The sequence below is a fragment of the Alligator mississippiensis genome, chromosome 4 (genome assembly GCF_030867095.1).
Source record: "Alligator mississippiensis isolate rAllMis1 chromosome 4, rAllMis1, whole genome shotgun sequence".
Classification (NCBI taxonomy): Eukaryota; Metazoa; Chordata; order Crocodylia; family Alligatoridae; genus Alligator; species Alligator mississippiensis.
In genome coordinates, this window is record NC_081827.1 from 13,498,001 (window position 1) to 13,510,561 (window position 12,561).

At 41.5% G+C, this 12,561-nt stretch overlaps 1 protein-coding gene across 10 annotated transcripts in view; it reads right to left on the reverse strand.

Annotated features, from left to right (window-relative positions):
- UPF2 (UPF2 regulator of nonsense mediated mRNA decay) overlaps positions 1-12,561 on the reverse strand; it is a 121,304-nt gene that overhangs the window by 45,751 nt on the left and 62,992 nt on the right. For all 10 annotated transcript variants that reach the window (XM_059725780.1, XM_059725779.1, XM_059725776.1 and 7 more), the window contains 4 exons: positions 8,186-8,371; positions 5,610-5,813; positions 4,271-4,546; positions 2,706-2,889 (listed from right to left, as the gene is read on the reverse strand). In XM_059725780.1, coding sequence (XP_059581763.1) covers positions 2,706-2,889; positions 4,271-4,546; positions 5,610-5,813; positions 8,186-8,371 — 850 coding nt within the window. The remainder of the gene's footprint in view (positions 1-2,705; positions 2,890-4,270; positions 4,547-5,609; positions 5,814-8,185; positions 8,372-12,561) is intronic.

The following is a 12,561-nucleotide window of genomic DNA, read 5'->3' on the forward strand; positions in this document are numbered from 1 at the left end:
ATGAAGACATTGAACAAAACCAGCCCTAGGACTGACCTCTGGGGCACACCAACTAGACAACAAGCCATTAACTACTACCCTCTAGCCTGACTATCCAGCCAGTTTTCTGTCCACCCTACAGCCCATTCAGCCAGCCTGTACGTCCTTAGCTTGCCTGTAATAATGTTGTGGGACACCATGTCAAAGGCCTTGCTAAAAATCAAGGCATACCACATCCACTGGGCTCCCCACATTCACACAGCCAGTCATCTCCTCACAGAAGGCAATCAGGTTGGTCAGGCATGACTTGCCCTTGGTGAACCCATGCTGACTGCTACTAATCACCTTCTCCTCTAAGTGCTTAGAAATGGATTCCTTGAGGACCTGCTCCATGATTTTTCCAGGGACTGAGGTGCGACTGGCTGGTCTGTAGTTCCTCAAATCCTCCTTCTTCCCTTTCTTAAAGACAGGAACTATATCTGCCCTTTTCCAATCATCCAGGACCTCTCTCAATTGCCATGAGTTTTCAAAGATGACGGCCAGCGGCTCTGCAATCACATCAGCAAACTCCCTCAGCACCCTTGGGTGTATCCTGTCTGACCCCATGGAATTGTAGATGTCCAGCTTTGCTAAACAGTCCCTAAACTGTTCTTTTGACACTGCTGGCTGCTCACCTCTTCCCCAAACTCTGTTGCCAGGTGTAGCTCTCTGGGAGCTGACCCTTCCCGCGAAGACCGAGGTGAAAAAGGCATTGAGCACTTCAGCCTTTTCTGCATCCTGCCATTAGGTTGCCTTTCACATTTAGTAAAGAACCCACAACTTTCCCTGATCCTCCTTTTTTTGCTGACATACTTGTAGGAACCCTTCTTGTTCCCCTTCACATCCTTTGCTTGCTGCAACTCCAATTGTGCTTTGGCCTTCCTGATTTCATCCCTATATGCTCGAACAATACTCTTATAATCCTCTCTAGTTGTTTGTCCAAGTTTCCACTTCCTGTATGCTTCCTTTTTGTGTTTTAGCTCATTGAAGAGTTCCCTGCTATGCCAAGCTGATCTTCTGCCATACTTGCTAGTCTTCCTGCTCACTGGGATAGTTTGTTCCTGCACTCTCAGTAAGGTTTCCTTAAAGTACAGCCAGCTCTCCTGGACTCCTCTCCCCCTCAGACTGGCCTCTAAGGAGATTCTGCCTATCAGTTCCCTGAGTGAGTTGAAGTTTGCTTTTCTGAAGTCCACAGTCCTTACTCTGCTGCTCCTCCCTTCCTTTCCTCTGCATCCTGAACTCAATCATCTCATGGTCACCGCTGCCCCACCTACATTCCCCACCAATTCTTCCCTGTTTGTGAGCAGCAGGTCAAGAAGGGTGCGCCCTTAGTTGGCTCTCCAGCACTTGCACCAGGAATTTGTCCCCAACACTCTCCAAAAGCTTCCTAGATTGCCTGAACACTGTTGTATTGTTCTCTCTGCAGACGTCAGGGTGACTGAAGTCCCCTGGCAGTATCACTGGTGCACACACACATGAGCAGTGTGGGGTAGTAATCAGAGGACTAGATAAGTCTTGGTAATCCTTCCGTGACATCACAGATCCATGCACTGGGCAAGTAGCAGAGCTCCTGAGACAACAGGTCAGGTCGATAGATGGGAGTTTCCATCCCCCACAGAAGAAAGTCTCCAACTACCACCACCCATCACTTCTTGGTGAAAGTGGTCTCAATCCTTCCCACCTTTGGGAGGCCTGGCCTGTCCTCCTCCATCAATGAAATGTGCTCCACCTCCTCTGTTGCTAGGGCTTCATATCATTCTTTAGGCAAACTGCTGCAGGTGGAGATGAAGACTTCAGCTTCCTACCAGAGGTCACAAGCTTCCAGTTTCCATCTTCCTGGGGCTCCACGTCCCCTCCCTTCTCTAGCACTCCCTTTGGCAGTCCTTCCTCCACAGTCTTAAAGAGTCTCGTTCAGCATTGAACTGATGAAGTCCTCATGGCAGAGGATACTTCAGAGCCTTGCCACCTCCTCCTGTAGCTCTCTTCCCTGCTTCCTGAGGGACACAACGAAGAGGCACTGCTCATACTGTCCCACCTGGCTATCACTGGAAGGAGCTTATAAGCCAGAGTCTTCAGACTGCCAAACCAGGACCTGGGTGGAAAACTCAACAGTGAGTGGTCCTGCCTGGACAGGCACCTCACAGGTGCAAGCAGAGGCAGTGGCAGTGGTTCTGGCAATGAAACCTCCTCCATTTCTCTGTGTTGCTTAATCCACTGCCTTGCTCTTGCTACCTCAGACCTTCCCAAGCAAATTTGCATGTAAAATGGCCTGTTTACTGCTCCTTGGTCCCAAAAGGTTTATTTTTCCCTGCTTCCTCTCTCTCACCGAGCTTAAAGGATCCCCTTCAAAGAGGGGAGCAGCAAACTGACCTGCGAACTGCTTGCAAACTGCTTCCCTTGTTTGCTTGCTCCCTGGTCACTCAGGGAGTCTCAGTTCTGGTACATTAGAAAAGTTAAAAGTTCCTGGGGGGTTTTCCTCCCCCATCTACAAAGTAGACAAATCACCTTCATGTTCGGTGTTCTTCTAATTGCCTCAAATTAATGTAGTACATGGATTAACTGTAGATCAGAAAATGCAAAAAGGTAAAAGTGTCCAAATGAATCATAATATCAGTAGGAAAGAATACAAACAAGTACAGGGGTTAACATGCAAATATCCCCACTTTTTTCCCCCAATTGTTTCTTACCTAGTTTTATTAAGAATTCTCGTTCCAAGTCTTGTACCTGCCTGACAGCTTCTTCCAGAGAACTGCAGAGCTTTATCTTTGGTCTCAGGAGTTCTAGTGTATCACTGATCATATAATCAATGTCAATAGGAAAGGGATGATCTTTTGTCCAAACATCCAAACTTTTCTTCCACCAAACGTATCTCTGAAATATAAAACATCCTAACACGTTATAGAATATATGTGCATAAACATGCACACAATATTGCATTCTGAGTTATTTTATAACTAACATTAAAGACCATGTATAAGCATGCAACTTATTACAAACATCTTGCGTAAATATTTTAAAATAATTCAAAGCAAACCCTAAAACAGAAAATCCACAGGACATCTTGAAGTGTCAGTCCAAAATTTAGCCACATATTTTGATTATACAGGTTATATACAGCTTCATGAATGAGCTGTAACAACCGACAACGTGAATTTTATGACCATGGGCTCATTTTACTAGAACTGCTTTTGAATTATCAAGGTAGTAGACACTGAAAGTAGATACTAAACATAAACAGCTTTTTAAGCTCAGGTTCTTTCAGAGCTGGGCACCTAGTGACCTCCGAGCCTCTGAAAATGCCCCCCACCTTAAATGCTTGGATCAATATGGCCAAATATCATTTATTTAAAAAAAAAAAAAAAAGAAAGGATGAAGTTCATCATATGTTCTAACTTTAGATCAAGGCAGATTTAGTTTCTGTCTTTGTCAGATTTTGCTTCTTTCCAAATTTGTATCCTCCTATTATGAAAATCCCTAGAGCAAGGTAGCACATGAAACTTTCAGAACATGTATGTAAAATGCAAACTAAAACTGTGCTCTTACTTATACAGATGTACTTAAGAGAAGGATTTAAACAACGGGGTTGCAAAAGAGTACCTGAAGAGGGTATGAACAGCAGGAAAGGAAATAACATGCAAATGGGAAGGAACCTGGCCTGACTTTCAGCCTTCCAGGTCTGACCATCTGATCAAATGTGATATGGACTTTTTGGAACTCAAACACTTGAAAACTATAATATTAAACAGAATCATTTCCCAGCTTAACCACAGGCTGATGAACTGAGTCAATATCTAGGCCAACATGCCAGAATGCTGGTTGTCACACAAGTCTAATTCCTCTTTTAACTGCCTTGTTTTCCTTCCATTTTTGTGCAACTTGAAATGGAAAAAGAAACTATAAGCACAGCAAGACATTTACACTATGACTATATTTCAAGATAATTCACTGAGTTACCATACTACCATCTAGCTATATCTGACATCTAAATATCATTTTAAAATATTACACACGTTAGTTCAGAGTTCAGATTGAGATCTCAATATAAAACATGTGAGGTGCTTAATTTAAGGATGTGAGTAAATCCCAGTGATTACTTGCACAATTAACTTACGCCATTGTGAAATGCCATGTTGAACAAAGGGTTCAAGCAATAGATGTAAAAATTCTAAGCATACTATGAATACATAAAATCATATGTAAATATAAAATACCTGACACATAGGTAATTGTAAACATAATAATTTATTCATACCTGAAAATAGACAAGGAAGCAGTCAAGTTTCCGTTTGCTGGAACCCCTGTCAAAATACTGCCCACAGGTATCAAGTATGGTGCAAACCAGTCTAATTCGGAAAAGGTGTTCTGGAGGGTCCAGTGGACTAGAACTACCATCAGGGTTCACACCAAATGATGTAAATGAATACAGAGTTCGAAATATTACAGCTGACTCTACCATTCGGTAATTGTAAAGTTCCCCCAGGAACTTGGCACTGCTGATCCGCCGCTGGTTAAACTTGGGCTGGTTAACCTTAAAAGAAAACATCCAGATTTAAGAGTTTATCGTACTTATTTTTACACTTCTACACAAAGTGATTCAAAAAGGGGCTTGGACAAAATCATGGAGGATAGGTCCATCAGTGAGTATTAAATGTACCACGTTAGGGCTGCAGCCTCAAAATTATGGGACTTCCTAAGCCTCTGAATGTTTGAAGCTGCAGGTGAAGAGAAGTAAGGGATTGATCAGTCTGGATAGCCCTACTTTGATACTTCAGAAAAGGGCATCTCTCAGACAGTAAAAGGAACAGAGACCTGTAGTCTGACTCAGTATGGCATTTCTTAGGTTCTTGCATTCAAAAAGAATTTGTTACAGACTGTAAAACTCATTATAAAAACTCAAACCTACAAAGAAAGAAACTTGCTTTTAATAACAAGCAAACTCCTTGATATCTGGAACAGGCTACCCAGAGAAGTTGTGCACTCCCCATCCTTGGAGGTATTTAAGATCTGGCTACACAAAGCCTTGGCTGGGATAATCTAGTTGGGGATGGTCCCGCTTTGAGCAGGGGGTTGGACTGGATGACCTCCCGAGGTCCCTTCCAACCCTAATTTTATATGATTCTATAAAATTTGCTGCAGTAAAATGTAAAGATACACTGAGTTTTACACATTTCACATATTAAATAAATTTGGCCTATGAAGTACTGCAGGTAGCACTGGAACCTGGCCAGATAGTAACTACTTTAAAAGGTTAAATCCATTATCTGTATTATTCAAAATACTATATATCTGGTGTTCACTACCACCATCTGCCCCTCCCCCCTCAAAAAAGCTTCCTCCAATTGTGAGCTCTATTACATTATGGGGTAATCACCTGTAGCTTGAGACTTTAATACTAGATTTGAAAATCATCATAAATACAATGTAGGGAACAATTCTGTGCGACATGGAAAGAATTGTTCCAAGAACCTCTTCCCTTTTTTAAATTCTTTCACTTTTAAGATCCGCCTTCAAGCAAACAGCTGAAAACAAACACAAAAGTACACACACACACCACACACGAGAGGTTAAAGTTCACAAAGGTCATTTTTTACCTCCATTCCTAGTCGAATATCTTCTAGTACTCCATCCACCACATGAATGCCAACATCCTCTTGGTAAAGTACCAACCCTGCTAAGAGGTTGGCTACACAGTGAATACTATTATATTTCACATTCCAAATGTTGATCATGCAACATATAACATAGTCTTTCACTTCCGGGTCCTGCCAGGGCAGCTTGCGCATTTGTCTCAGGACCTAAGACAGGATTTTTTTAAACATAAAACAATTCAATAGGTAGAAGTTCAAACTATGCCATCAAAATTAAAGGAAATGTTGGGATATTTATACATAAAGAGCTCGTAATGGTCTTACAGGGTGCATACAGATATTTGGGGAGGTTAGATGTGTTCAAAATGGCCACCCGATCTTAATTGCTCAGGTATGGACCTGACACTTAGATCCCTAGTTAGGTTAATTTAAGTGCAAACTATACAGAAGTTCAGGGCAGGCAGATAAATCTAAAAACGGCCGACCCAATCTAAGTTAATAGCATCAGGCTATTTTTAGCCCCCTGGCTTCTCACATGCCCAGACAGACAATCTTCCTCCCACCTGCAGACCAGCCAGCCCCTCCTACATCCCACTAATCCCCTCCCCTCATCCTGCAAGCTGCTTCTGGTTTTACCAGGATTCACCAGTGCCTGGATCCAGTGCCAGGATCTGAGGAAAATAAGTTGGGGTGGGGGAAGGGGCAAGTGGGAGAGGGTAGGGGTTGGTGGGGCTAAAAATAGCCCCTGGTTCACGGGGTGGGGGAGGGTGGAGTAGTCCTCCCAGCCCAACTTACTTTAGATCGGGTGGCCTTTATTAAACTTGATCTAACACCCCCCCCCCCCCCCCAAAAAAAAAAAATGTCTGCATGCACCCACAGTCATCACACGTTTCAGGTCAAAAGAATTTGTGATCTCTTTTTTTTTTTTTTTTTAAATCACAAAAAACCCCTCCCACACATACTTGGCAATGGTTCGATAACACATATTACTCAAAGAAAGCAAACATAATGGACAGATTACTTAAATCACAGGAATACAATCTAAAGTCTACTCCATGGGAAAGACTGGTGTCATTGTGAAAACTACCTCCCTTTCTTCCAGGCAGCCAGCAAGAAACAATCTTGAAGCGGGAGAATAACTAACCAATACAAATGCCAAGATCATTTTCTATATTATGGTTCCTGGAGCAGGAAGTAACCCAAGCAGGCCAAAAACAGAGTATTTATGATCTCTGACTATAGATCTAGAGATGCAAGTTTACAATTCTCACTGAAAGCCACTCACTGTTCACCAGGCTAAGTGGGAACGTGTGATGTAACTCGGATTGGCTAGTCAAAGGGGGCTGGTTGGATAGGTTGCTAGCCACAGCTCTTCTTGGTGAGCTGCTGGCTACAGAAACTGGCATACCTTAACATACCAATCTCTTGGGCCATCTCAGCTGGGATGGACAATTGACTTTTAGTCTATTTTGACAGTATGGAAGCTGATAATGTATCCTCTTTTTTGGTATAATCCATGATTGAAGGCTTGTTTTACACAGGATCAGAATTAGCTGGAATGTGTAGGATACTAGAAACAGCAGAATGACCCTAGAGGAAAGTGCACTGAAAAAGCAAGACTAACAGAAAATTCTGTTTTTCTCTTGAAGTAAATAGTGATGTAGCAAAAGACAAGTAGAACTGAAAAAAAAAAAAAACACTCCACAAAGCCTAGCCTAACCTATACATAAAGCCTAACCTATACATAACCTAAAACCTAACCTAAACATAAAATTGTTTTAAATGTGAGAAGAAGAGAACAGCCTAACACACAAAGATCTGAAAACATACAAGTTATAATCTGAACTTTTGGTACTAGATTCACGTAGGGCTTTACTAATTTAACACTAGCTAAGGATTTTATCCTTTCTGGGTGTGCGCTATTTATTGTGCTTAATACTATTAAAGAGAGAAAGGAGAATATGTTTGCATTCTGCAGTTTAGTCAGACCAAATCTCTCCAGATGCTTTGGTACTGCACTCATTTGGTACTTAATAATAAGGCATAACCTGGATGTCTGCAGAGACATACTGCAGATTCTCTGAGTTTTTCTTAAAGACAGACTTTACTGCTAGAATCTGAAAACTTCACCAGCTAGTATGATTCAATCAGATCTACTATCTTTCCCTTTCTGGAAGCTGAATGGCTTATAGCTGTACCTCGTTTCATTATTTGTAATGACTTGCACTAAATATTCTTCCTAATTGCATACATGTTTCTGTGAACTTAACAGTTCGGGCAATGCACCCGACTCCAGCATAAACCTAATGAACAGAGCAGTTTCTCCTCTGCTGAGAGCATTAAATAGCAAACTCACTCTGCTGTGTTCAAACTTTCTGGAACACTTCAAAATATAATTCAGTTTTGGATAGTTCAAAACGTCTTGCCACTATTACAATAAATGAGTCAGCCTTTTACTTACAGGTTCTAATAAGCCCACAGAATTATGTTTTGTGAAAAACAATTTAATGAACTAGAACAGTGGAAATGTTGTGGCATATCACAACTGTTACATACAACACCATGGTACGCAGACTCACCTTCTCAGTGGTGACCTTGGAAAGATCCTTGTAGAGAAGCTTACGAATATACTCCTGCAAAGGTGGGCGTTTCTTTTTCACAGTTTTTTCAGCCAGAGGGGGATTACAGTAGTAGTAAGCATTCTCCACCATTGTAACATATCGTGCATCAAGATGCATTGCCTGTTTCTTTCTCATCATTTGTTCCTGGAAACAAAAAACTTGTAAGTTGAGAGACTAAATTTTCATAGATTTTCACGAAGAAGTTTGTGGGGCTTCAAAAAGGAAAGAGCAGAGAAATAAAATCACTGAATTTTTATAGCTGTGTTGAAAGCTTCAAAATACATACAGCAAAAGCTTTGTTTTCCGACACTCATAGGGAACGGGGGGTGGGAGGGTTGGGTTGCCGGATAACCAAATATGCTGCACCCTCCTGCCGCATCTGGTGCGCCACTGCCCCTCCTGCTGTGTCAGTGTGCCAGAGGACACGAAGGGGGGGCCCCACGCAGGCTACTATGCCTCGGGCCGTGGGGGCCTGACAGCACAGGCTGCTTTGCCCTGGGCCGGGGGGACTAAGCAAAACTGAAAGTGTCACGGTGGGCACTTACGGTTTTGCTTTTACTACATTGACCAGCATGCTGGTTAATAGAGCATGCCAGCTTGTAAGGTGCCGGATAATGCAGCTTTGCTGTATTTAGTTCTGCATTATCATTTTCAAGATCAGACTTATTTTCATCCATATTTGTATAAGAACTGTGAAAAAAGCATAAAGACTTCACTTAAACGATAACTTGAAATTTAAAACCTCCTATTTATTTATATTATTATGTTGCTCGCCCTGAACAGTTGAAAAGCTTACTACTTCCTAGGACAGGTGGAAATACTAATGGAATTGAAATATTAAAAACTGAATTGCTATAAAAGAGTCCCCCGCATGTATTTATTTATTTTACAGCAGGCTGAGTCTCCCCGTGAGCTATACCAGGGTTCTATATTTACTTTCCTTACACCCTGGCATTTTTCCTTCCCCCATATACATTCTTCCCCGCTACTTTTAGTCCTCCTTAGATTAATAGCAGAATATCACACTGGAGGACCATTTCAAGAAGAGTGGGACCTGTTCGAGATTAAATTCTATGTGCATAAAGATTTCATATTGTGAACACAGTTCCTAATGTTATAACTGTCTTTGTTTCTTTGTGTGATCCAGCATTTTGCTCCTATTTCTTTGTTCGTGCTTCCCCAACTCTGTTGGCTATTAAATAATTATGCAAAAATGCATACATTCCTAAACAAAACAGAGAATAACTGATTTTTTTACGCCAAGGTTAATATGCATCATGGACTTTCACATATTCTAAACTATTCTGAAGTTGGCCCAGGACAAAGAACACCTAACTTTGGATGTCCATGTATTAGGAAGCCAAGTACCAATCACATTATTAAACCAAGCACAGTATCCTCATTTAACCTGCTTATATTATTTTACAGCATCAGATCTAGGTATCATCAGAACTCGGGCTTTTTGTGCTTTTCTTTCCTCCACATAAAGACTATTACTGAACTCAAAACAGTCAGCTATTCTTCACTCTGATAAGGCATTCTTTTCAGGTAGACCAGCCCTGCTAATGGGAAAAGTTCAAACATTTTAATTCCCTGGAAATCTGGTATGACATTTTCTCTCATTTTTTCTGCTAAGCATGATTTAATGGCAAGCTTATTTTATAAAGTGTATAGCAACACAGAACTGGAATTAAAATGTATACAAACAGCCTACTTCTCCCTCCTGAAACTTAAACCTTAGCTGCTTACTCTCTCAATAGACGCACTAAATCTTGAATAATCTATTTACTTGACTAATACTTCACAAAGCATTTTCCTTCTAGATCGTGTACTGCCTCCTGTCTTGAAATCTCAGAACCATGTCATTTTACATTTGTAATCATCTACCAACCACACTGATACTTAAAATAGAAAGGCTTTGTCCAAATAACATATCCTCTAAACTAGCAAATTTACTTACAGTTACTGTACATCTGTTAAATATTAAAGCAACTGGCTACAATGCTTAACAAATGTTAAAGCAACTGGCTACAATCTTATTAACAAGTCCTTGCTGAGGCATTAGGCAATCAGCAGCAGTTCTTATCTGTTACTCTCTGGGAAAAGCTACAACCATTGAGGTGCTAAACGGCTGGACTCAGTCTGGCCTTTAGATCATCTCAAATGTGTAAAGTGGGGTGGTAAGTCTTAGCCAGCCTCCACTCTTCCATAGTCTCGCCTAGGTATATGCGTCTAAGGTCTTGGTGTGATGGCTGCAGGACTCAGGACAAATAGATATGTCAGGCACCTGACAAGACCTCTAACACATAAACCATGATCCAGAAGATTGATGGTTGCCTACCACTTATATCTAGGTATACAAAGTACAAAATAGAAAAAAAAGTTGTGTGATTTCAATTTTTCAACATGCTGTAATGATGATTATTACTATTTTTTTCCAACATGCCTCAAGACATTCACCACTTGTGTTACATTTCAAACTTAGTGTTAAAGTAAAGCAGATCACAGACAAGCTGGCCAAAGGGTTTGAAACAAGTGCTTTTTTTTAACTGGTTTGAAAAAGTAATCTTTACTATTATACCACTGCCCTGTATTTCATTCCAAAATAATAATGCATGCTGCCTGTAATAAAAATGTATTTAAAAGATTAGGTATCAGTTAAAATATTTTACTTCTTATTCAAGAGAGGAGAATCCAACACTACAAGATACAAAGTTTTAAAGTAATAACAAAAGGTCTCTTCCTAAGGCTGCAGTCCAGGCTTTCTGATCCCACCCACTTGGTGCTCTCAGTCTTGCTATTAAACTCTTTCACCCAAGTTTTTGCTGCAAATTCCTTGGCTACATTATTTTTCCTTTAATGTACAGATAGCAACAAGACCACTCTTTAAAGATACTAATCTCACTAAAATATCTATAAAAGCAGACTGCTTGTAACACTATGAAGTCTTAAAACCCTATTATGTTTTTAGCTACTCATCCCAGGCCCAGTAGTCCTTAACGTATTTTCAGAACTGAGCTATAATTGTTTTTAATTATCTATAGGCCCTTATTTCATTAAGATGAAAAATGCAATGACCAAGGCAGTATTCAACATTAGCCCACAGATCTTGAGCTTTGGACAAGAAGGTGGGGAAAAAAAAACTAACTCCAAAATACAACACACATGAAATGCTCGCAATAATATAAAATATACGTGTTTTAACTATAAGAGCAGACTTTTTGTCAGAAAAAAACACAAAAACAAAAAACTAGATATGGTGCTCAAATAGGAGCTGTTTAGAGAGCAATACAGTAACTGTACAAGTCTGGAAACTAGATCTTCTACCTTCTTTATATAAATGTTTCCTTGCATGCAACATAAGACAATGTCACCTTGCACTGAAGGCGAGAGAAGAGAATTAATGTTTACAAAATAGCTTTAGACCTGCAAAGCACAAAGTGGCAAGTAAATTAATAAATAAAGTCATTAAACATACAGTAACAATACCATCAAGATACTCATGAAAGGCCCAAGCTAGTACTTAAGTCATTTTGGTGCTGTATAAATAATAAGGAAGCTAGGTCTACTCACTAGAATACAGGAAGGGTTAGGACCTTCTGGTCATCTCAGTCTTCCTATATGACCCTGGACAACTAACATCCCACCTATAGCAGTTTCCCCAACTCTAGCATAGGGTACCTCACTTGTCCCAGAGGCACTGCCCTCCAGCACACCCTTAAGAAATAAGCCCTGCCCTCTATGTGCACCCAAAACCACAAGCAAGGCAGAAGTATTTCTAACCAGAAAGATCTCGAGCAGAACCTGAATGGCTGTACACTCCTCTCAGGTCATGAGGACCACCAGTATACCAAGTCTTCTGCTCCCTCCTCCAGCTCCCTGATGAGCCTGCCCAGGGGTGAGCTGTCAAGGAGCCCTAGGGCTTTGGGGCAAATGCTCCCCAACACTGAACTGACCCATGTCAGCCCTGTTCTGTGCAAGGGGATACCCCTGAGCCTGGATTAGTCCCAGAGGGATCTAGCCTTGGGCGAATGCCTCTCACCCCTGCCAACATCCTGATCGGCAAGATAGGGAGCAGAAGCAGTTGCTCGCAGCTGAACCCATCCCCCCAGGAAAGTCCAAACCACAGCACATCTGCCTCCCAGCCCCTGCACGGCTCTGGGAGATCCCAAGGTGGGCATGGGGAGGGAGGAAAAGGCAGGCTGAAAACAGCTTGTCTGCCAGGGGACAGAGGGGTGTGAAGAAGCAGCTCCCTATCACCCTGTGGCTGGAGAGCTCACCTTGGAGGAGGCTTTTTTATTCTCCAGACGGGGCTGGAATGCTTGGCTGCTTAC